General features: G+C 36.9%; 1 protein-coding gene across 1 annotated transcript; it reads left to right on the plus strand.

Moving 5' to 3' along the window:
* The first annotated feature begins 3,947 nt into the window (after positions 1–3,947).
* Positions 3,948–11,104, plus strand: LOC101619834 (cholesterol 7-alpha-monooxygenase). The gene is made up of 6 exons (XM_004679860.1): positions 3,948–4,027; positions 5,934–6,174; positions 7,024–7,601; positions 8,927–9,057; positions 9,996–10,171; positions 10,805–11,104. The coding sequence occupies exons 1-6, from the start codon at positions 3,948–3,950 to the stop codon at positions 11,102–11,104; spliced, it is 1,506 nt and encodes a 501-aa protein (XP_004679917.1).
* Positions 11,105–26,362: the final 15,258 nt, after the last annotated feature.

Below are 26,362 nucleotides of genomic sequence, written 5' to 3' on the forward strand. Positions count from 1 at the left end.
TGCCCCAGAGGTGACCCACATGACCAGGCAGACCTCTCCTGACCCTCCCGCTGCTCCCCTCAGCAGTGTACTTCATCTATCTGCCTGTTCTGCTCCCCACTCTGTCTCTGGTGAATCCTCTCACCGCCCCTCCACCTCTGGCCTGTACCCCAGTTACAAATAAATCTTTAAAAACCAAAACAAAACAAAAACAAAAACTAAGGTAAAAGTCATTATGGTTCCCTGAAATGGAATTTATCAATACATTATGACCTAGTTCTGAAAATTTATATTTGTTCAGGTGCACATTAAGACATGCTAGGCATTCACAACCTCAGCGCCATGTGTTTGAGATTCAAAACTATATTTGAGAATCATATAATTTGTATTTGCCATACAGAACTTTATTTTCCTTAATTTTTTTTTTCAAACGTAGCTTGTGAACTGAAATAAACACTGTTAAGCAACAATTCAAAGGAAACTTTATTAAGGAGATTATTTACAGCAAAAAGAAGAGACAAACTGGAAGACTGTAGCAAATTCCTCTAGTGCTTGTCCCACCCTTCACATGCTCTGGTCTTGTTTGCATGGGTGGGGTATGTGTACAGAAGGAGACCGATGATTCTTCTATAGCAGAGATAGAGAAGACATCTGGTTACATTCTGGTTGATAAAAAAGAGAGTTGTATATAATATCAACCATGATTACTAATTTTACAGAATCCACTTCCAGAGCTTCTATCCTGAAGTGTGTGTATTCAGACGTGAGCACCAGACTGTCATCTTCGGTTCCTGTCTATAGCATGTCAATTGGGCTACATGACACTTCATAGCAAAAGACTTATTCTACCTAATTTTTTCCTTTTTGATGATTTCAAGCCTTTGCAGCTACTGCCTCAGTGATTTTCCAGAGTGGAGACATCTACAAACAACAGCATTTTCTTTTCAGTTTAGAGACTTAAATGTAAAGAAACTTATTTCCTAAGAGTTTATTATGAAAGTCCTGAATTAGTCACAAGACTCCCCAGCCTGTCCCACTTTGTTCTCCTCTTAATTGCTTCAAATTAAGAAACTAACTTGCAATCTTGATCCACAGAGGTCTGTGATGCTCTAAAAATATGCACAGCATTGCAATAATTGAGACATTCTATGTTCCACCAAAAGTTGGTTTGGTTTATAAATTCAGGAAAATAACTAGATTGACTTAATTGTTTGACCACATTCACTACTCATTTAATCATACTGATACTTGGGCTTGATATAAACTCTTGTTTACTGAATTTCCTATTAGAAACTACCTAGAGGTGCCAGCCATGTACAGAGGTTGATAGTTTGTAATTGTCTTTTACACTTCCTATCCCTGCAGTTTGAGTTCCCATATTTTGTATGTTTCTGTTTATGGGGATGAGATACTGGAATCAGGTCCTATATCCCCTAAAGCCCACAACAAGTTTTTTTCTACATTTCCGTAGGCATGTCCTAAACACTGCTCTCCGCAAAAGAATGGACATTGACAGGCTGTGAAGAGATTAGAGTATTAAGATAACCACAGTTTATGAAGCCAGGATTTTTGGCAACTGAAACATAACTCCTTTCTGGGCATTTACTCTTTCCCTGAAAATGGAAACTCCCAGAGTCGAGAAATGTGAGGCAGAGATTTTAGCCAGAGTTGAGGCAGTGTCTGACATGTACTAGCAGATATCACGTTGTGCATGCGTGTGGTGTAAGTGTGTGTGTGTTTGAGAGAGAGAATAGGACTCTATCATTTACACCCAGCAGGATAAACAAACACAAGACTTCCCAACTTAAGACAGATAAAACACCCACTATAGTTAACACATTGAGATGTTATGGAATCAATGCATAAATCTATGCACTTGACTCATCAGGAAAACCTTTGAGCATTCCTTGCAGTCTGTTAATGGTTTTGATAAATGTGAGAAGCATCCAAATTCCCGCCCACCGGGAGGGTCCTAGAGAGGGTTATGTGATAGGGGAGAGGGATAGGGACTTTGGTGTTGAGTGAGTGGATCTCATGGAGGTGTTGATACATAAAACTGTACTCCTGAAATTATATGGTTATATAAATGAATGGTGAAGATGTGATAAAAAGTCTAAAACCCCCGTGACTTCCCACTCAACAAGTTAGAAATGACATGATAGAGTATGATCGATGTCAGTTGTGGACATGTGACAAGAACAATGCAGACAGTCTCAGAAGGAAAGACATACACACTGTTGCAAGAAAAGGTACTCTTTAAATAACATCCAAATGCCGATGACTTGAGATTTCTATTTCAAATCTCTTTTCTTGAGACTTTTATGCTCAAATTTTCACTACTGTTTCTGCTGTAGGAAATTTAAATTTATTTCTTCTGCTGGTAACAAGGTCAATTAATTTGACATTGATCCTTAGATAGTCTCACAAATTTCAAATTTCCAAAATAGTCCTTTGATTTGTTGTCCCCCCAAAATCTTTCTCTCTCTACTCTCAAGCAGCCTTACATAAGCTAACTCTTGCTTACCTTTCTGCCTTTGTATCTTAACCAAGTTTCCTCTCATTCACTTGACTCCAGTCTATCTCCGATTGTTTCTGGTTTTTATATATGTAAAGGTCAGCCTTGAATCTAGACCTAAGATTTGCTATTCTTTTCCTGAAATGCCTTTCTTTCTTATAGTCTAATATAGCGTGCCACCTGTAAAGAATACAAAGACACTGTTTAGTGATCCTCATACTTTTGTAATCCTGGCTGCTCCTCAGAAGTTTTGCATTGTATTTGCAAAATGATGACCATCCTTTTGATGTGCAGAAATTATTCTAGCAAGTTGCATTTGCTTGTGGCTCATTCTTAGAATAAGGAAAAATTTTGTCTTTAGCCGAGGCTTATCTCTTCATATCTCAACTATCATCTCCTTGGAGAGCCCTTCCCTAATAATCATATATAAAGTTTTTCTCATCCCCCAGTAGTTCTCTGCACCTCACCTTCTTTTATTATTTTCTGTCTCTCTAATTAAACATTCTTCATTAGTGCATTAGGGTAGAGAATTGACAACATTACTAGCAGCTGCAACTAGGTGAAGAGTTCTTGGCACAGAATCGGTGCAGTTAATATATATTTGTGCATAAAAATAAAATTTGGAAGACAATATATCCTCTATATAAAATGTGTAATAATATACATCTATGAAGTAAACTATTATTTGACTTTCACTTTCTACCAAGATATGCTTGTTAATCTTACATTATTTGAAGTGAAATTTTATTAATATTTAGCAAAATAAAACATTTCCAATTAAAGAAAATGCTCCGTACCATTGTGATGCTTAAAATAATCTGTGTTTATCTGGGAGGTTCACTTATGTAAGATATGGTCTTTCTTAAGGATATTAGGCAAGTAATCTATTGCTACATATAGTAAAATATCCATGCCTTTGTAAAAGTACTGAAGCCGAGGTGGTAGAAACATTTCACCTAGTTCTCTTTCCTTTGAACTTGACTACTGTGTCTCAGTAGTAATTCTTCACACAAGGTAATTTCTTCTTCACAAGGTCATACAATCAAATCATTAGGTTGATGAATAACATGCTTAATTTTCTTTGAATTATATATTTTAAATCTATTTGATATGTTCATCATTGTTCTTTTATAGACAGACAAAACTGTTAATATTAGCCGTCATCCCCTGGTCCGAAACTTAAGTCAATATACATTCGAGAGACCTTCACCTTATCAAGTATTGCAGGTCTCTGATTGTTTTGGAAGCTCTTCTAATATCTGTGGACTTAGTTCAAGGCCAGTTTTTTTTTTTTTCCTAATAGGATGAACAAATAATTAATTGTTTACTTTGGTCACTCAAGTGCTGGATCCTACCCTATATAAAAAGTTTAGCTGGAGTCTCTGTTCAGTGATACTTTTGACTTTCTTTTCATAGATTCTCCTCTTCAGAAGTTTTACATTAGATCTACAAAATGATGAGCATTTCTTTGATTTGGGGAATTGTTATAGCAGTGTGCTGTTGTTTGTGGCTTATTCTTGGAACCAGGAGACGGTAAGGAAAGTTTTTAATTGCATTTTCGTTCATTCATTTAATGTTCTGTTACTTTCACTGAAACACAATGAATTTGATTATCTGTACTTACAGAGGGGATTAAACATAGTATTTTCTTCCTTAACTTTTTCAAATTAAAAATGTTAAATTTAATAATGATATTGTCCATTGTATCTAGCAAAAGATATGACGACAGTTTTCTTTTTAGTATTGATATATGCCTATGGTAGCCTTAAATCTACAAATTTTTAAAGCATAACTGACAGAAATTTTACAAGATCTCTGTTTGTAGAGATGAAGTTTGCATTAGTAAGGGCATAATCATAATTGAGATCTATAATTCTATCGTAATGGAAGAGGTTTCTTTCTACCACATGGGTGAAATAGATGCTCTAACTAAATAAATGTTCTTTTCAGTTAGTTCATATAAATTATACAGATTCGGCTTACATTTGGACAATAGTGTGGTGTCTGGAATGACCATTCTATTTCTCTCTTTTTTGTTAATGATAATCAGCCATGGTGAACTGGAAAACTACTAAATATATGTGACATCAGTTTTATTTGTGTGCATCATTTATAATTGGCTTGAGAATGAAGAAATACAGATCAGTTGCCATAGTTTATCTTCTGATTGACTTGGGGGTGGGGGAGATGTACATATACTGTTATGACATCTCCAAAAGCCATGCAGATTGTTATGTGTTGTCTACATTTTCATGTTTCTTCATTCTCTAAGGTATTTTAATTGAGATCTTACATTTTGTAGTTTTAATTAACTGAATGAGAAATTGAACTCTGAATTAGGAAGTAAAAATAATTACTTAATGTGATATTTCTATCAAGGACAGTAGTTTATGTCATAAAATTAATGCTTATATTCATAACTAAAAGCATTGAAAATAGCATGAAAGAGCATTAAATTACATTTTATGTAATTTATATAATAAATTTATACAATAAATTTACATTTATTCTGTCAATATTTATTTTACTCAATTTCTTTTTATCATATGTTAATTTCTTAAACATTTCCTTCTTATAAACAATCATTACAGGATAATATGACATTTCAGCTGTGAAGATTTTGAAAACTTCATTCCTGCAATCCTATCTTTTATTCAGTATTCAATATATCTTCAAAAAAAAATACAAAACTGGACTCTCCCGGTGAAGCTGCCTTCAACTGCTTCAGCTTGCCTCCAGTCCTCTCTTGGGGAGGTTACTCACAAGACACAAACTTCTGACACACCCACTCCTCCTCTCAGCAGTACTTCCTCAATCTGCCTGCTCTGTTCCTCACTCTGTCGCTGGTAAATCCTCTCACCTTTCCTGAACCTCTGGCCTGTACCCCAGTTCTGTATGCATAAATAAATATATATTTTTATCAATTAATTAAAAAAAATTATTTATGCATGCAGAAATGGGGTGCAGCCCGAGGTGTGGGGAGGACGAGAGGATTCACTAGAGACAGAGAAGGGAGCAAGGTAGGCAGATTGAGAAAGTACCTGCTGAGGGGAGCAGGGGGCGGGTCAGGGTAGGTCTGCTTCACCAGGTGGATCACCTCCGGGGGCGGGATCGAACTCTCACTGAAGTGGCTGTGGCCAGCTTGCAGTGCTGTGTCCTAACGGGTTGCGCCACCAGGAAAGGTCCAGTAAATAAATTTTTTTAAAAAGAGTTTGAGATAATTAGATAACAGCATATCTCATTAGTAGGCTAATTTAATCCATTATTTTAGTTAACGAGCAGGACCTAATCAGCAAAAAAAAAAAAAAAAAAAAAAAAAAAAAAAAAAAAGTATTACAAATTGTATAGTTTTAAGTTAAATTTTTTAGTAATTTTTAAAAATATAATGTAAATAAAACAGTATGATTTTACATATGTACTAAATGTTTGTGTCTTTCAGGGAAATGGGTGAACCACCTCTGGAGAATGGGTTGATTCCATATCTGGGATGTGCTTTGCAATTTGGAACCAATCCTCTTGAGTTCCTCAGAGCAAATCAAAAGAAACATGGTTATGTTTTTACCTGCAAACTAATGGGAAACTATGTCCACTTCATCACAAATCCCTTGTCATACCAGAAAGTGTTGTGCCATGGAAAATACTTTGATTGGAAAAAGTTTCATTTCACAGCTTCTGCAAAGGTAAACCCACTTTTAGGCTTATAGAGCATTGTTTCATATCTTTTCATCTATCAATCTGTTTAATCATTTCTGTTAGGCTTAGAGATAGAGAAATTGAAGCAAGTTACTCTTACATGAAGATTTCTTAGAAATACCGTAAATCAAATTAAAAACATGACCATTGTGCTTATGTAAATCATCAAATAGATATAGCTATTTCTTTATCAATGATTGAGGGGGGGGAAATGTAGTCTTTTATTGAGTGAGATGGCATTTGATGAACAGGATAGGTACGAGTTGACTCTTATTGACAGCGGGTGTAGAATACCCAGTGTGTGTGTGGTGGTTGAGAACTTAATATTGAGCAACTGTTTCATCATGCTCAAGGTACACAATTGTATAATTTTTTAAGGCATTGTCTGAACACCTTAACATCATTTAGTTGTACTGTAAGAAGCTCTTTTATATAGAAAACAATTAAGCAATGTTTATTGAGTTTCTGTGAAGAAATTAAGCATTGCTTTGTCATAAGTAGTTGAAAGTCTGGTGAAGATACATCTACAAAGATTGAAAAATAAAGGAATAATGATTAAAGATATTATTGAGTAGTGGCAAATTAATGTGCAAGTAAATACAGTAGCATAAGAAAAACAAATAGATGGACCACAGTAGAGGATTTTTAAATGTGGCCTTAAAAGAAAGATATTATTTATAAACTGTTATGAAATTATATGGGAGAGACCAAATTCCTTTCTTTTTGGAAAAAAAAATAAGTAGAGAACTGTGAAAATACCTAATTTGTTTTTCTGTCATTTTGTAGCACAGAGGTCAGTTATAATTTCTTCTTCCACACATTGCTTTTATTTACAGGCATTTGGACACAGAAGCATTGACCCAAATGATGGAAATACCACTGAGAACATAAACAAAACTTTCATTAAAACCCTGCAGGGTGATAGCTTGAATTCCCTCACAGAAACCATGATGGAAAATCTGCAACTCGTCATGAAATTTCTGTTTGTTCCTCAGGCAAAGATGTCTGCCTGGGTGACAGAAGGAATGTATTCCTTTTGCTACAGAGTGATGTTTGAAGCTGGGTATTTAACTCTCTTTGGCAGAGAACTTAGAGGTCAAGATGCACAAAAAAGACTTATTGTTAATAACCTTGACAACTTCAAAGAATTTGACAAGATCTTCCCAGCCTTGGTAGCAGGACTTCCCATTCATGTGTTCAAAACTGCACACCATGCCCGCAAAAAACTGGCAGAAGGGTTGCTCCACAAAAATCTGGGAAAGAGATACCACATCTCAGAGCTGATCAGATTTTTGAACGACACACTGTCCACCCTAGATGACATGGAAAAGGCCAAGTCACACCTAGCTGTCCTCTGGGCGTCGCTAGCAAACACCATTCCAGCCACATTCTGGAGCTTGTTTCAAATGATGAGGTAACTAGTGACTTATTTATTTATTTTAGTACAAAGCAGAAGTTCAGCAGTTTAACAACACACGTTAAAAGACTTATCATGACTTATGGGTTTTTAATATATTCCAGGTCACCCATTTCTCACAAAAACAAAAGCAACTGTGATGATAAGCACATCTTCTAGAGGCACAGGATTTTTCAGGGAAGGAATATGGGTGTGGGGTCAACTCAGGGCACCTGGCCCCTGAGCATCGTCTTAACCTGAGGCTGTCATGCAGGATGGCCAAGTCCATGAATTCATTCTCTTGAATAATACAAATCTGTATTATTATCATGCACAGGCAGCAAGAAGAGCAACTTCATTCATTAGCACCTTGTCTTTTCATTCATTTAGTAATTGCTCTTTTATTCATTTGACCAACTCTGATAGTTATGGATGAGACATAATGTGCTATTGATGGGATTTAGCTAGATTTTGTCTTTTAGAACTGTACATACCTAACAACAAAAAATGGTTACAACATATTTTCTATGAAATGCTTTTCTTTCTGCAGTGTAATCTTTGGGGAATTTGACATTCAAATAGTTAATTGAATTATTCAAATTACTGGATTAAAAATGTTTTAAAATGATTTCTGAAATAATAACTCATTCCTAACCTATCTCAAATATTAAATATCTTTGAAAGTTTTTGCTTGAGGATGCTATCCGGAATAAACATATTTACAGGAATTTCCCCCCTCAGTCTAATATCATATAAGTTATAGTAACCATTTAATGATACCCCCACAGATAACTTATTAGTCAAACATTTCTGAGATCCAAATTTACTGCAACCCATTTAACATAGCTCTGTTCCCATAACACAGAAAATTCACTAAACTTCAACCCACTAAAATAAAATGGCAGTCATTTCACAAATTAAAGTGCTGTGGCAGTATATTACAGATGTGGAAAAACTGTTGTTCTACCTGAAATCATGCTATGGCTTTGAAGTCAGCTCAATTTTACATTTGCAGTTTAGCCAGGTCTTTATAATAATTATTAACTTGCAATTTCCTTCTTAATAACCATTCGTATGAATAATTTGATTGCTAAATCCTTCTTAGAATCATTTACTAATAAATACTTGGCTAAAGTTTTACTTCTATGTGTCAAAACCACATTAGGCAACAAATATTGTTAACCAAAGACAAAGAATTGGAAAAGACTGAAAAAAAGAAAAGACCGAAAAATAAATGCGAATGTCCCTAGTTAAAAGGAAGGATACATATTTCTTTGCAGCTCATTGAACTTAGAAAACATTTATTTTCTGTACATCTTTACTTTTTTCTTAACTTTTAATAGATGTCCCGAAGCAATGAAAGCAGCTATGGAAGAAGTGAATAAAACACTGGAGAGAGTTGGTCAAAAAATCAGCTCTGATGACAGTCTTATTTGTTTGAACCAAATGGAGCTGAATGACATGCCTGTGCTAGGTATTTCTTTACTGTGCCCTGCTAATTGCCAATATACTTTATGCATTAACTCCTATTGGCCATTATGCTAAGTATTTGGGATGTGTTTCTGTGGCAGTCCTAAGGTTGAGCCTATTGTTATTCTTCTGCAACAAGTGAGGAAATAAACTTGGGTTGTTACTGCCTGGGATGTAAGGGTGGAACCAATTACAGTGTTTACAGTGTTAATAAGGAGGTCTTAACCTAACAGCCTCAACCACATCTCTGCATTCTGTCTCCTCTGTTATCATGCCTATCACTAATTGTATAGTTAATAGGAGTATATTATTATTATTTGGAATAAAGGGGAAAGAAGAACTATCAAAAAGCCATAATTATCTGGAGGAGGTGGGGATGGGATTGAAGATTATTTCATTTTCTATTCTCTCTATTTTGTAGAAATACAAAAGTGCTATTCTTAAAAAGAAATAGTTTTCTTTTGTTTTTATTATTTTTCTGTAAAGGAAAGAAACCAATACATGCTTTCGTGGGTAGTTGGTCTTAGGGGAAGGATTAACCAGGAAGAGTGGGTTATCAGTATATAAAATCTCAAAAGTGATAGACTTTTTTTCTGATTGTATTCAATGTCTCCTGTCATGTAAGATAAGATTATTTTTCCATAATATGAAAGTGTAGTTCCCATTGCTGACAAAGTAGATCATATCTTTATCGAGACTATTGTTAACTCAGATTAAAAACACAACTGAATCAAATGACTCACAGTGTAGTGGTAACAGGAAAAAAGCTTTGGAAATTTTTATCAGACCAGTTTCCCATAGTCTGTTTAGCTTTATGTTACAGGTTTTGATGGTAGTTTTCCAGAAACAACATTATGTGACTTTTAAATCCTTGATTTGTTCTTTTTCCTTCCTTCTCACCTTTCCTACTTCCTTCTTCTTTCTTCCTTTTTAAATGTTTAGATAGCATCATCAAAGAGTCTCTGAGGCTCTCCAGTGCCTCTCTGAATATCCGAACTGCTAAAGAGGATTTCACGTTGCACCTGCAGGACGGCTCCTATAATATCCGCAAAGATGACATCGTAGCTCTCTATCCGCAATTAATGCATTTAGACCCAGAAATTTACCCTGACCCTTTGGTAAGTGACCATCAAAGTTCAATACACAGAAAATGTCTATTCAGACTGACATGAAAGGAAATTTACCTTTTATTGCAGAATTGATTTGGTCATTTAAGCCACAGGGGTTGTCTCCTTTATTATGTCAAATATCCATCTATTTTGGGAAATCTGGATAATGGCCTGAATTTAAATTTTTTATTCCTGGTATTTATCATCACCTAGTCTCTGCTAGAGTGTTATTCACAATCGTGGTGATAAAATGCTTGCCCTTCTTTTTAATAAAAATTACCTCTCCCAGATTCAAAAAATTAGAACCTAGTAATCCAACATTTCTAATGTCTGCTCTGACCCCTTCTTACCCGACTTCCTAACCCAGCAATTAGATAGTCAAATGGTAAGTATCTTAAAGCGTCTGTTTTCATTAGTTCTCTTTAAACTGAACTGTTCAAACTCCTGTTCTTTATTACTTCTGATTAGGGGTGTGTGTGTGTGTGTGTGTGTGGGTGGGTGGGGGTGGGGGGTATTTGCCAAATTACTGATGGAATGGATTCCAAGAGAAAAGTATACTTTGCAGCTTCCAGATCAAGAAGAAAGAAGTTTCATTAAAACTAGTTTATTTTCTTTGTGTGTGTGTGTGTGTGTTTATTGTAGACTTTTAAATATGATCGCTATCTTGATGAAAACGGGAAGACAAAGACTGCTTTCTATAGAAACGGAATCAAGTTAAAGTATTACTACATGCCCTTTGGATCAGGAGCTACAATCTGTCCCGGACGACTATTTGCTGTTCATGAAATCAAACAATTTTTGATCTTGATGCTTACCCGTTTTGAGATAGAGCTTGTGGACAGTGACGTTAAATGTCCTCCTCTGGACCAATCCCGGGCAGGTTTGGGCATTTTACCACCATTAAATGATGTCGAGTTCAAGTATAAATATAAACATCTGTGAAAATATGGTTGCAGAGAGAGTGCACTAGATGTTAGTGGGCTGCAGAATGCCATTGGGTATCTGTCTCTTTGGACAGATGCATTTACTGGTAGCAGAATTGATTCAGCTGATCCAATTCTGTTCATTGATACTCATGTAAATCCTAACATTTCAGTTAATAGTTTCCAGACACAACCTCAGAATGTGCTAGTGAAAAAAAAATTTTTTTCTACAAGTACAATAATTTGTTCTCATTTATATAGACAGGGACTGAACTTCTCTATTTTCAGAAGAAAAAGTTTTGGTTTTTTTTTCCAGAATGAAGATATCCCAATTGGCAGAATTGTTTTTCCTAAGGAAACTGCCTTATTTTTATAAAACTCACAGAAGAATTGTGTGAAAATGGTACAAATTATGAAAAGGTACAACTTCACACAATTGTGTGAAAAATAAATTATAAAAAAGGTACATATTCACGTTTTAGTGAAAACACATGATTTTTTTTAATACAAAGAAAATGTTCTTCACCTTCCTCTATATCTAGTATTCAGGGCTTCTAAAATGATGATTTTAATCTCTTGGAAGAATGAAGATGGTTTAATATATTTTAATTTATTTTTGCTGGTAACTAATTATGTTAGGTTTCAACTATCTAGCATCTATAATTTTTTTCATTCCATATAAATGAAATTTTTCTAGAGAAGGCAGTTTTGCTGTTACTGTTAAACATGTATCAATGAAAAGAATGTGTTCTCTTGTGATAGTTTTAAAATAAACATTGAATGAAAATGGTCATTTAAAAACTTCAGATTGAAACATATAAAGTGTGGCTTGGCAATATGCTTTATTTAAATGCTTTTTATCTTGAAATGACTTCTAGTTGAGAGAAATGAAAGACTGTGATGGTGTTTACTGTGTAAAACAGCACTTTGATAAAATAATTTAAGTGTTGATGTTTTGTGTTATAGGATACTGGAAGCACTTCAGACTCTATTATCAGCTATAATATTTTTATTGTTATGTCTGTATTTATATGTATATTATATTTACCTTTTTTCTAACATTATAGATATTAAGAAAATCTTTTAACATTTGATGATTTGAAATGATTCACTTTTCAGAAATAAAAGTGTAAATGTTGTGTTTTAAAATTTTTATGTTCAGATTATTTAAAACATTCACTTTACTGGTAAGCTATAAAGCTTTGTTCAAATTCCTCTCCTAGAAAAGCCAAATAATCATTTACTCACAACTCTCTCTGTTATGACATTCAATATGTTTTTAATCTACAAATTTAATATTACCAGTGAATGATTTATACAGTTAATTTTCATATCAAGAAAATTAAGCTCATTTATATGTAACTCAAGATTAATAAAATTCTGTTTTATAACAAATAATTTTAAACTTTCTTTGTGCATATTATTTCTTAAATAGTTAGGACTTGTCAATTGATAGAACTATAGCCAAAGTTGGCCCTCCTCTAGTTTTAGATTGATTGAAAGCTACAAATGTTTTCTGCTTTTTTCAAATGGCTATAAAAACACTATAACATTTCATGGTATATGACAATTATGTAAAATTCAGATTTCCACACCTCTGTTAAGTTTTGTTTGGGACAAAGGCACACCCATTTTTTTGTATTTTTGCTTGGAGCTGCACTTACAATGCAATTGCAAAGCAGATTAGTTGCAACAGAGACAATAGTCAAAAAGTCTGGTCCTTCATTGAAAATGTTTGACAACCCCTGTTATATGGCAATCCAAAAGGCTCATATCTACCACAATCCCATACTTAATTAATTTATAAGTTGTAACTTAATTCTTTAAAGATGTATTTTATTTATTTATGCATGTATGATATTTTGCAAAATTTTGCTATTTTGGAAATTTCAAACTCTGAGAAAGAAGACATAAATACTCCTCACTTTCATTTAGATTCACAAACTATTCACATTTTGCCACAATTCGCATTCATTGAGAAAGATGGCTTAACATTTTTGGTTAAGGTCGTCTTCATTTTTTTTTTTTTAAGATTTATTTATTCATTCATACAGAACTGGGGTACAGGCCAGAGATGCGGAGGGTGAGAGGATCCACCAGAGACAGAGTGGGGAGCAGAACAGGCAGATCGAGGAAGTACACTGCTGAGGGGAGCAGCGGGCAGACCGGGAGAGGTCTGCCACGCCATGTGGATCTCCTCTGGGGCAGGCAGGGATCGAACTCATGAGGAAGTGGCTTAATCTTCGTAGTGCAGTGCTTTAACCTGCTGTGTCACCAGGGAGGGCCTGATCGTCTTCATTTTTAATTTATTTTTCCTTTAAGTTCCAAACTTGGGATTTTATTTCTGGCTACTGTGAATCTTTGGAGAAGAGAAAGGATGAAGAATCTAGGGGTGTTGCTTATCTACCATAAGATCAATAAAGCTACTTCTAAATGTATTTTTTTCTTCTTTCTTCTTCTTCTTTTTTTTTTTTTTTAAAGATTTATTTATTTCTGCTTACAGAACTGGGGTATGGGCCAGAGGTATGGTGGGTGAGAGGATTCACCAGAGAGAATGGGGAACAGAACAGACTGATCTACTGAAATACACTGCTGAGGGGAACAGCAGCAGGTCAGGAGAGTAGTTGGCTTGAGGAGCAGGCACTTTGTTCAGATCTGAGGAAGGAGGGCTGGTGTCCTTAGTGTGCTTTCGTCATGGAAACAGGACAATCAAGCAGAGTCAGTTGTGAGTTTCTCAGAAATTTGGCCGGTGGTGCTTTTACCTCAGCATTTTGGATTGATTTCAGGGAATGTGAACTCTGCAGGGTAGTCATTTTTGTGTTCGACTGTCCAGCCCAGAAAAGCTCCGTTATCAATGCCTACACCAGTGGGAGTTCAAGCCTTTGAAGACGGTGCTGGAGGGTAATTTGGATGGAGTACTTTTTTACTCCTGGCGCTCAGTTTTTCTCATTCCAGAATCCAGCAAGTCAATGTCTGAACAGTTTGGTTGCTTTGCCCTCAAGTTTTCACATTTATTGATCTCCAATGATATTAAAATATTGGGAAAGAGTGACCCACAGAAACGAGAACACAGCTGAGCTGAACTCAGGTCTACATTGAGTGCTGAGGCAGGTTTTTCACTTGTTAAAATAAAGTGTAGGAGGAAAGGGTCTCATCTGCTCAGCCCACTAAGTTGCTCAAAGTTTCCAGAGACAGAGGATCCATTCAGCCATACTGGGAAGTGGAGGGGAGAAGGGGAGGGACGGAAGGGCGAGGGGAGGGGAGGGAAGGGGGAGGGGGTCGTGCTTGGAAAGAATGCTTTGCCTTCTAATCTGTCACTAATCTTCTGAATGCTTTATATTCAACCTGCGGAGAGTCTAGACCTACTTCTGCTCCTAAAGGAGCCTATGCCTGTGGCACACTGAAGAGACTGGTTCGCTGTGTAACTTCTGAGAGCTGGAGGATGACACTACAATGTCAGTCACCTCTTAGAGCTTTGCTCTGATTATTACTGGGTCAGGCTACTGGTCTTGTACACATGAAAGCGATAGCTGAAGGGGTCTGGCTAACAGAAGGCAGCCACAGGTGCTATGGGGCACTAAGAGCCTGTTCTTCAACAGCCTTTGAGATTTGCTAGTTCTCTTCCCCCTTGCTTTCGCAAGCTCAGATTTTAGGTTGGAGACAAACACAAGCTGAGGAGGGCCACCCGACCCCTGGGTGATACTTTGGTGCCAAATAAATCTGCATCATGTGAAGTCACTGCAAAGTTGGCATATCCTGCCTTTCAAAAATACTGATATTGCCTTTGCTCTTTCTTTTCTTTCTTTGTCCACCCCCTTTCTAACCTTCCTTGATATTTATTTCATAGAGATTTTTTGTTTTAATTTTAGCTAGTCCCATGTGCTAACTCACCAGTCTAGTCCACTCATCTTGCTTCCCAGACTAGGAACCTCTTTAAAAGCAGCTCATCTTAGTTTCTTGCTTCCCAGATCCTTGCCTGTGCCTCCATGTTGCATTCCAGCTGCAACTAAACCAAATCTAAGCCAGCAGGTCCTGTGAGGCAGTGAGGCAGCTGCACTGGTAGCCTATCTTTTGGGTGTGGGGTAATAGGACACATGGAAATGTGACAAAGTGAAGGACTATATGTATGAAAACTCCCTTAGGAATGCTTGGTTCCAGGGTTTGTGTGGTGGGTATGGTTGAGACCCTTCAAGAACACATTCTAGTAATGATTGGAATCTCCCAATTGCCATCTAAGAAAAGGGACATCAGAAATCAAAAGAAAAATAGCAAATGGTGTCTCTTATATGGAATACAGAGAAGCAAAACTAAGTCACATAAAACCAAACCAATAACGAACTCTAGGAATAAGATGGTAGAATTGAGCCTGCCAGAAAGGGGGAGCACATGGAGAAGGGGCACAATGGACTATGGCAGGGGACTTTGGGTGCCTTCGTGTTGGTGGTTGTGAATGGTCTGACCCTCTACCTCTAAAGCATAGGCATACTGTAAAATAATGCTACCTCTAAAAACGGAAGCAAAGTAGCTTGCTGTCCTGAGAGCAGCTGATCTGCCTGAGAGCAGCTGATCTGCTCTGGACTAGAAATGAGAGGCAAGAACTAACTACCAGACTGTGTTTCACACTACTTCATGTTAGCTCTCCTGGAGAACCAGGTAGCAAATGGACTTAGTTTGATCCTGGCCCTCATTGTTGTGGTCAATTTACCCACTTTCCACAACAACCCAAAAGTAAGAAAGAGGGCATGAGAATCTAGGCATTTTTTTTTTAAGATTTATTTATTGATGCATACAGAACTGGGATACAGGCCAGAGGTGCAGAGGGTGAGAGAGGATTCACCAGAGGCAGAATAGGGAACGGATTGGGATATTGATGAAGTGCATTGCTTAGGGGAGCAGCAGGTGCGGTCTGCTGTGCCATGTGGATCACCTCCCAGGCAGGATGGAACTCACACTGAAGCAGTTGTGGCTCCTTTGCAGTGCTGAACATTAACCCACTGTGCCACCAGGGAGGGCCGAGAGTTTGACATTTCTTTTTCATTTTTTTTTTAAAGATTTATTTATTTGTGCATACAGAATTGGGGTACAGGCCAGAGGCTCAGGGATGGCGAGAAGCTTCACCAGAGACAGAGTGGGGAGCAGAACAGGCAGACTGACATAGTACATTGTTGACGGGAGCAGCGGGCAGGTCAGGAGAGGTCTGCCACGCCATGTGGTCACCTCCGGGGCAGGCGGGAATCGAACTCATGCAGAAGTGGCTTTAGCTTCTTAGTGCTGTGCTTTAAACTGCTGCACCACCAGAGAGGGCCAAGATTGCCATTTCTAAGTCACTCCCCAAAGTCAGGATTTGCCTGTGATTGTGGGACCATAGAAAATATGATTTCACTTGGTACCTTGAATTTATATCAGGCGGTGGACTCTTTAGAAGCTAATAGACAACAAAACTGAAACTACCCAGAGTCTATAAGATTTATGCAAGCAGGCTGACCTCTACTGACCTGCAGGACTAATCCAATATTATTTTCATTTTCCACTTGACAGCCAGGCAAAGCAAAATTATGAGGTGAGGTTTACCCTTGGTGGCCCCTTCTTTAGCTCACAGTGTCCACCTTTGCTCATATAAGAGTGAGGGCTGTTGAATGCTTTTGTGATTCCAGCCACCTATCAGGAGGGGTGGTTTATAGATAACCAGAGCTTGGCCCTGCTTTCCATAGTTCAGAGTCTATTCTAATCATTTTTAGAAGCCCACAGGGATCTATTCTAGTACTACACTTAAAGTTGGATTACAATAATATGGTATATTTTGGGAGTGGATAGTTAAGGATAACCGTTAACTGCAAAATATACTGACTTCACCCAATATGAGGGGATTTCAAGTGACAGGTGACACGTTCGTAGGGAAGTGAGGATCTGTTCCTCAGATCCTGCGGACAGACCTAGAGACCAGTGTTCTTTAGAGGCTGGCCCTGTTTCAGGGACATGATGGTCATTTCTTGTATCTCACTGATCACTTACATAACTCCAGGAGTTGGTTTTGGAAACTATTTGCTTTATTTGTCAAAATTCTTTTACCCTTATCAACTTTGGCATGTCATTTGAATTCTGCAAAATAACCCTGGCTTCAGGGCTCCAAACTGAAAACTGTCATTGGAACTATTCCAGTGCTGTCTCATGGTGTTTGAAATTTTGGCTGAAGGTCCAGAGTGAAGAGTTTTTTTTTGCAAGGTATTCACTTAGATATCTCTGGTTTACTGTGTCTTTGGTTAAGTCAGGTAGCCTTTGAATCTAAAACATTTAACGAGGCTGATTAGCAAAAAATGTAAAACTGAAGTCTTACCCAACATGTCTTGGTTAAAAGATACGAATATTCCCCCTCCTTAATACCAAGTCCCCTTGCCACCCCCGCCCAAGTAATCTTAGATAAGAACAGGAAAAAGCTGTTTTCAAATGAAAAATTTTCAAATTAGATGACAAAATAAAAACGAAATTCCTCAGTACTTTGAAACTGAACTGATGAATATTGGAAAAATTACTGAGCCCAGTTTGTATGAAACTAGGGGAAAATTTTGGTAAGAGTATATTATTTGTGGGGCCTCCCTGGTGGCACAAAGGGAGTCTCAGCACTATAAAGCTGTCCAAAGTCACTGCAGCATAAGTTCGATTCCCATCCAGGGGGGTGACCCACATGGCACAACAGACCACTCCTGTCTCGCCTATTGCTCCCCTCAGCAGTGTAATTCAGTAGATCCACCTGTTCTGTGCCCCACTCTATCTCTGGTGAATCTCTTATCCTTATCCCTTTCATTCTTTCCCCTCCCCTATACTTCTGGTCTATACTGCAGTTCTTATGTGCATAAATAAAAAAAAAAAAACAAATCTTAAAAAAAAAAGTATGCTATTTGTGCCAGTGGTTAAGTATGCAAATATATTTCACACACCCACACACCCACACACCCACACACCCACACTCACACTGCTGAAGAAGAAAGGCAAGCCAAAAGAAGTGAAAGAAGAAGACAAGGGAAGAACCAGAAAAGGAAGATCGGTTTGGGTCAATACTTGTTTCTATACTGTTGAAGTTCATGGTGACCATAATATAGGGCATGATCATTGCTCTTTTTTTCTTTTTCTTTTGGAACACCCTTGTTTAGTTTTTCACAATACAGGACTTCTCAGAAACAGTCACCAGAGGGACACAGTCCTTGATCTTCCACAATGCTCTCCTACCCTGCTCTCCTTTCCTTGTCTCTCCCCTCCTCTCCTGAGTATCTCAGGTATACAGTCTGCTTTCAAGGGCCAGTCTTACAGTTTGTCTTTCTCTGCTCCCTTATTTGATTTCTCTAGATTCCATACATAAGTGCAACGGTCTGGTATTTATCTTTCTTCTTCTAGCTCACTTAGAATAATTTTTTCAGCTCCATTCATGTTGCCACAAATGGCATAAGTTTACCTTTTTGATCACTGAGCAGTGTTCCATTCTGTATATGTAACACCCTTCTTGATCCACTCATTTGTTCTGGGGTATTTCGGTTGTTTCCATATCTTGCTTTTTGTTAATAGTGCTTTAGTAAACATAGAGGTGCAGGTTTCCTTTGTGAATATTGGCTAATTTCACCAGGTCATACCAATGAGATATGAATGACAATTGGATTCTATGAGAACAGAAATAGCTAGTAGTAAGTAAATCTGAAATTGTAGTGTTTTTCATAAGCTGCAAAAATAGCAATCCTCATGAAATTGTTCCAGAAATAATTCAGCCCAAACATATATAAGGAACTCGCTTAAAGGGAGCATGTAATATAGGCAAGTATATGGCTTAGTGCATTACTAACTAGGGGAATTGTAAGGAATGTATTTATCATAGTGATGTCTTGTATTATTTAAAATAAGTGAAAATAGTAGTAGGAAGGTTTAGTAGTTTTATTATTGCTATACAGCAAACTACCCCAAAACTTCGTGGCTTAAAAGAATGCACATTAACTTAAGGTTTCTGTAGGCCAGGGATGCACAGCTGTTTCCTGGGTGCCTGTGCCTCAATGTCTTTTCTGAGATTCTTGTCATCTCCAGGCCAGATCTGGGCTGAGGAATTTGCTTCCTGTTTCACACTTGAGAAAACTGCGCCTGGGTCAACGCAAGTCACCTCAGGCTTTCCTCATGCTAGAGTTCTGGCTTCCTGGGCTTCCGCATTTCAGAGACAGCAACAGGGAATGCCTGAAGGGGATACTTTAGAATTTTTATGACTTCCCCTTAGTCATAGAATCTCATCTCTTCTGCTGTATTCTCTTTGTTAGAAACATGTCAAAGCAGAGGCTGTGAGTACCAGGAGGTGGGCTTCTGGGTGTTATCTGTGCCTGCCTACCACAGCAGGTAGGAGCCTGGAATCTGGTGGCAGTCACATGACCTTAATCTCTGTGTGCCTCAATTTCCTTATCTTCAAGAAGGGGGTGACAATATTGATTTCCTAGTGTTGTTAACGAAGAGTAAATGAATACTTATACACCAGGGCACATAGTCATCCTTATAGAAGTTTTAGTTGTTATTACAAGAGTTTCATGTACTAGGTTTCAGAGTGTTATGGGGATAAACACAGGAAATGTCTGTCATCTGTCATCGATGACAGAGTAAGCAGTGTATTTAGTGCATTACCCACAGAGAGGATAATGTCCTATATAAAAAATTATCCCATTATCTTCTCTGTGGATAATGCACTAAATAAAAATAAAATAGTTCAAGATCTAGAATGTAGAACTCTTAATGCCTTTTCTAACTGAGTGTAGTCAGAGCTGGTTCCCTTCTCCTGGCAAGAACCGTAGTTGAAAGGGAACTCTGGAACTAGATGAACTAAAACTGAAAATCTCTAGAAGTTGAAATTCTCAGAATCTGAGTAGCAGCTGGTTTGTCCTGTTTCTGTTGGTCTCTGGCTGCTCCTGAAGAGAAAGTAAGGAATGGAAGAGTCTCTTGACTTTGCCCTTCAGAAAAAATATATTTGAGAACTGTCTATTTTAGCCCAAGGTTACAGAATTCCAATAGAACTGAAGTCAAAGCAAACATATCTTTGCAAGTCATTATTGATTTCAGGGTACAGCTATGCCTCCCCACTAGACCTGGCAACCATTATTATATAACATCCATTACACATTACCAAGGTAAAAAATAAAGTACTGTGACTGACTTAACAGATGCTTTTACTTATGGGAGAGAGTAAATGAAAATGCATTATTATGTAGTGGTTTCTAGATACCTTGATCTTACTTCAGATCAGATAAGTCTGCATCAATAATAAAAGTATCTATATAACACTAGTGTGTTAATCTAAACATTGTAGGCACATGCAATGGAATATGATTTCATGTCTTTAAAGACATGAAATTCTGACAAGTTATACCATATATGAACATTATTCTAAGTGAAATAAGCCAGTCACAAAAAGACAAGCATTGTATGATTCTGCTTTTATAAGGTACTTAGAGTAAGTAGTCAAGTTCATAACAGAAAAAAAAAGTGTGTGTGGGGGGGGATGAAGTGGTGTTGTTTAAAAAGTCCAAAATTTTATTTTTTAACAAGAACAGAGTTCTGTCACAATGTGAATACACTTAACATTACTAAATGGTGCACTAAAAGATGACAAATTTTGTTTTGTGTATTTTACCACAATTAAAAAAAAATCCATTGAGGGCTCTCCCTGGAGGCATAACAGGTTAAAGCATAGCACTATGCAGCTATCTGCAGTCACCGTAGCACGAGTTTGATTCCCAGCCAGGGAGACGACCCACACAGTGCAGCAGACCTATCCTGACCCATCCACAGCTCCACTCAGCAGTGTATTTCAGTTTGCCTGTTCTGCTTTCCACTCTGTCTCTGGTGAATCCTCTTACCCTCTACATCGCTGGCCTATATGAATAAATAAATAAATCTTTTTTTAAAAGTCCACTGGTAACACCAAAGTTTTGGAACTATTCTCTTGTCAGAAAACAAATCTACATGTTGATAAATAAGTGTTAATATTGGACTAGATAAACTTTCAACTTGGATGCTTCCAAATAAGATGATAGCTATTGATCCAGATGTGTGGTTCTTAATATTTCTCCCACTATAATACACATAGAAAATTATTCTATTTTAGGCATGTAGGGGTAACCAGAAAAGCCTACTTAAGCTGGAGCCTAAGACTCTAGCTGTTCTAGTACTAAGCCAGCTTTCCAAACGCCAAGTGTTGTGATTTTCAATCACCTACTCATAGCACATCTGCTGGGAAATTTTTCTCTACAGCAGCTGTTCACATGATATTACCTCACTCCATGGTTGACTCCAGCGATGACAAAGCAAGTTTGTGTAACCTGTAACTCTAAAAGCACAGAGAAGTTTTGTTTAGCTTTGTTGCTTTTAGCCTGTTCATTTTATCTGCAAAGACTTGAACAACACAGACCATGAATAATAAATAGCAGTTGCTGCTATTAGCTGTTTCTTAGAGTCTTGTCAAAAGAGGGACTAGATTAAAAATAAGAATAAACACTAGAAGTTCATTAAAGTAGATAAAGCAATAACTTCTAGTACTCAGCAATACTTTGCAATACAAATATAAATATTGCTTTTGAAATAGTTATTTCTTTTCCAAATTATGTTTATTAAGGTAAAGGAAGTTTACATTTTTGCAACTGCTTCAGGAGTTACAGGTTCTCTACAAATGTATATTTTCCCTTTCTGCCCACCACCAATAATTTTCTACTATGTTCTATTGGTCTCCTGCCTTCTCCCTCTTTCACCTTACCACCTTCCCTATCTGGTTGCCTCAGTTTTGCAGTCAGAAGAGTTTACTATTGGTTTGGTTTTGACTGACCCTTTGTCATGTTTATATTTCACATGTATATGAGACCATCTGATATTTATCTTTCTTCTGACTTATTTTGGTTAGCATTATCCCCTGCATTTCTATCCACATTGTTGCAAATGGTAGTTCATCCTTTTTTGTAATATTCCTCTCTCTCTCTCTCTTTGTGTTTGTGTGTGTGTAGAGGTCACATTTTTTATGATACACTCCTCTGTCCTTGTGCACTTAGGCTGTTTCAGTAGTATAGGTATTGTAAATAGGATTGCAATGAGAATAGAAATACATACATTTCTTTGAATTAGTGTTTTTATACAACTTAGATAGATACCTAGGAGAGGAATACATTGGGTCAGATGGTAGATCCAATTTTTAATCTTCTGAGAAACCTCTATACTCTTTTCCATAAGGGCTGAGCCAGTTTATTTTTCCATCACAGAGTGAGGCTTCCTTTTTCTCCTCATCTTTGCCAATACTTGTTTCTGACTTTTTTTTTTAAGATTTATTTATTTATGCATACAGGAACAGGCCAAAGGTGCTGGGGTGAGAGTATTCACCAGAGACAGAGTGGGGTGCAGAACAGGCAGGTTAATGAAGTACACTGCTGAGGGGAGCAGCAAGTGACACAGGAAAGGTCTGCTACACTATGTGGGTCACCACCCTGGCTGGAGATCGAACTCGTGCTAAAGCAGCTGTGGCTAGCTTCATAATGATGCATCCTGTTTCTGACAATTTTGCTATCGGCCATTCTCTTAGATGTGAAATGTTTTCTCATTGTGGTTTTGATTTGCATTTCTCTGATGACAACTGACAATGAGCATTTTTTCAAGTGCCTATTGACCATTATTATCTTAAAGAAATGTTTATTTAACTTTTCTGCCCATTTTTTTTGATTAAGTCATTTGTTTTCTTTTTGTTGAGTTGCATCGATTCTTTATATATTTTGGATATTAGCTCTTTGTCAGATAATGTTACTGCTTGCTCTAGCTAGGACTTCTACTATATTGAATAGTAGTGGTGAAATTGAACACTCTTGGCTTGTACCTGGTACAAGAGGAAAAGCTTTATAATTTTTCACTATTGAATATGATGGCGGCTATGGGATAGATGTTTATGTCCTTTATTATGTTGAGGAATGCTCCATCTGTCCTCATTGTTTTGAGGGCTTTTTCATATCAAATGGATGTAAAATCTGATCAAATGTTTTCTCTGCATCTACTGATATGTTCATATGAGTTTTAATCTTTTTTTTTTTGGTCAATATGATGAATTATATTATTGATTTTCTGATGTCGAACCATCTCTGTGTCCCTCAGAGCTGCATAACATTTGACAGAAGAGAAGTGAATTGTCTGGCATTTCATTGATAGTAAGTTGTAGAATTACTAAGATTCATCTTCTAGTCATTTTCCTTCTCCTAAGCTGTATGCCACATTGTTGCTATGGAAACCCATATGAGAGATGGCTCACACAGAAATAAACAACTTCAAAAGTATAATCTGATGAGCTGATTGCCATGATATCAATCTACTAGAACTTATTGAAAAATAGGTTAAGGCATATGAAATCATGGGACTTGCTGTTTTTATTGGTTTCTTAATGGAGTCTTATTATTATTAAGATCAAAGAAAGATAGTAAAGACTTTTATCCACATGGTGGTCTCCATTGCATCTTGGGTTAATCTTATATTATCCACTCATTATGTGGAATATGTATTATGAAAATATATCTCAAATAAAGTAAGAGAACCCAAAGTTGTTTTTATACTGATGTGTTACTAGAGTTGATAATTTTTGTCTTTGTGCTTTTTGCCTTGAAAAGGAACATTTTTGAATTTTCTAAATAGGTTTACACACCAAAGTAGCTGTACTCATAACCATATCTACTAAAACAAAGTAGTACTAGCAGAGGTGAAATGTGTATTTGTGTGTATATTAGAAAGCTTAGAAATAGCAAACATTTTGTCACTGAAGAGCTATAAAATCTCCAAAGTCAATATAAGCTGACAGGTTGACGGGATCTAACAGCCAAGATCAAGGCCGTTTATTGATGAGTAGACTTGAACGGTATTTATTAGGATTTTTTTTTTAAGCACTGCAGTTATTTGGGAACATTGAAACCTAACTGTACTTGCACGTAGCCTTGAGCCTTTGCATATTCTTATATTTACTCTGAGGTTGTCCACTATATTTAAGTTTTTGAGAAATGGCATTTAAAAATTAAAGTGATGTTGTAGCAACAATTTCATTTAGACCCTAAATCATTATGTAACTTATGGAGAAAAATGCTACTTACAATTTCTTTTTATTTTTTTTAATAATTTATTTATATATATACATTTTACATCTTTTTTTTTTTTTACAGTATTTACTTTCTTTTCCCAGGTGTAGTCCCCATAGAATTTCTACCACCAATTCACCCCTTACACCAAGGAAGACAAGTTCTAATGAATGAACTACCCATCCTTTCCTACTGAGGATCAAGCATGGAACAATAAGGAAAAAGAAAATTCCTAGAAATTGGTGGTGGAAGAATTTTTGAAAATAGAAAAGTTGAGTGTCTATTGCAATTGTTTGTATTGCTCTAATATTTTCTCCTTTCCCTTTAGACTCCTTTTATTATAATTTCCTGCCCACTGAGAGGAGGTCTTGTGTGCAGAACTTTGTTTCTGCTGAACTTTGTTTTATGGGGGCATAGAATGGATGCTAAAGCCACCCACAGTGTCTAAGTCCAATATCTCTGTTAATGTAGCATATATAATAGCAACTAGCTATGAAGAGCAACGGGGTCACTGTTCCTAAGTCAAACTAATAAAATAGAAATAAGGAGCCTGGGATAAAGATGTTCATGAAAATGAAGTGAATGTGGAGGACTATTGAGAAGAAGTTTTGACTTCCACAGAACATGCAATGAGAAGTTATTTCCAATTTCTTGTAAAAATTAGCAGGGGGGCGGGGGAACCACAGCTACTACTGCTGTAAGTGTTCTGTTTCTCTTCTCTCTCCAAATATTTTTTTGTTTTTGGGAGGGAGGCCGCTAACAAAGACATAATTGTATTTACATGATGTTTAATTTTATCACCATTGGGAGGTATTATTAGCATAAATTTAATTTTGTAGATTAAGTTATTGGAGTTCCTAGTTACTTTTCCAGGACTGAGTGGCAGAGCTAGGGATTAAATTGAGATAAGACTCCTGTGTTTATTTCACTAAGAAATGAAAAGGATGCCCATGAAATCACCGAAAGCCACTATAGGTGGGGAGGACTATTGGTGACTTATGCTCTAGAAAGATCAGTTTGCCATAAATTAGTGACTCACTATATATTGATCTGATATATATTGATCCCTAATCAAATAAGTAGGAGATGTAAAAGAAATGAATCACCTTTGCCATGTTATCATGCTCATTTTATTTTTAAATATTGCTTCTTCATTAGAGTCAGTTTTTCTGGGTAAATATGATCCAGGAAATAGTTCTTTGTATAAAAACTGTGGAAATTGAAGAAAATAAATATGATAAAAATATGGGGCAAATGTATTTGCAAATGAGTAACAAGTAGCAGAGAATGAGAAGTAGATGGCAATCAAATACGAGCTGAGTAAATTACTGGAAAAGTTATATGCAAATTAGTACAGAGAACAGCTTTTGATCTCTGTCACAATGAAAACTTAAAAATAAAGGTCACAATGAGGGTTTTGGGTTGAAAAATTAAAGATAAGATCATGACGATTTGGGGTTTCATTAAGAAATTAAAGAAGCCTTTCTGACAAGAAATAGAGCTCAAAGTGGGGAGGAAATTGAGAATGGACACTTGAGGAAATTCAAGCATTTGCACAACAGAGGCAGACTTTGGTTCAGACTCTACTGAAGAACATTCTAAAAGAAACATGAACACACAATAAGGGAAGGAACATTCAAGGAGAAAAAATGTCTCTCCTTTATAGTCCTTAGCAATGAGAAGAGGGAGTGAAAGAGAAAGGAAGGGGGGAAAGTGAGAAAGAGAGAGATGAAGAAGTAGGGAACAATGAATGAATGAATGAATGAGAATAAAGCATGCAGGATTAATTTAGGAAATAAACAGTGAAGATTATGAACAGTTAATAGAATGAATGAATGAGAATAAAGCATGCAGGATTAATTTAGGAAATAAACAGTGAAGATTATGAACAGTTAATAAGGAAACAAAGCTACTGTTTTAAATGAAAAATCACAAAGTACAGGGCCCTCCCTGATGGCACAATAGGTTACAGCGTAGCAGTAAGAAGCTGTCCACAGCCACTGCGGCAGAGCTTGATCACTGACCAGGGAGATGACACACATGACACAGCAGACCCCTCCTGTCTCCCTGTTGCTCCCTTTAGCAGTGTATTTCATTCAATCGGTCTGTTCTGTCCCCCACTCTGTCCCTGGTGAATCCTCTAATCCCCCGCACCTCTGATCGCTGGTCTGTAA

The sequence above is a fragment of the Condylura cristata genome, unplaced genomic scaffold (assembly GCF_000260355.1).
Source record: "Condylura cristata isolate star-nosed mole 26May11 unplaced genomic scaffold, ConCri1.0 scaffold00009, whole genome shotgun sequence".
NCBI lineage: Eukaryota > Metazoa > Chordata > Mammalia > Eulipotyphla > Talpidae > Condylura > Condylura cristata.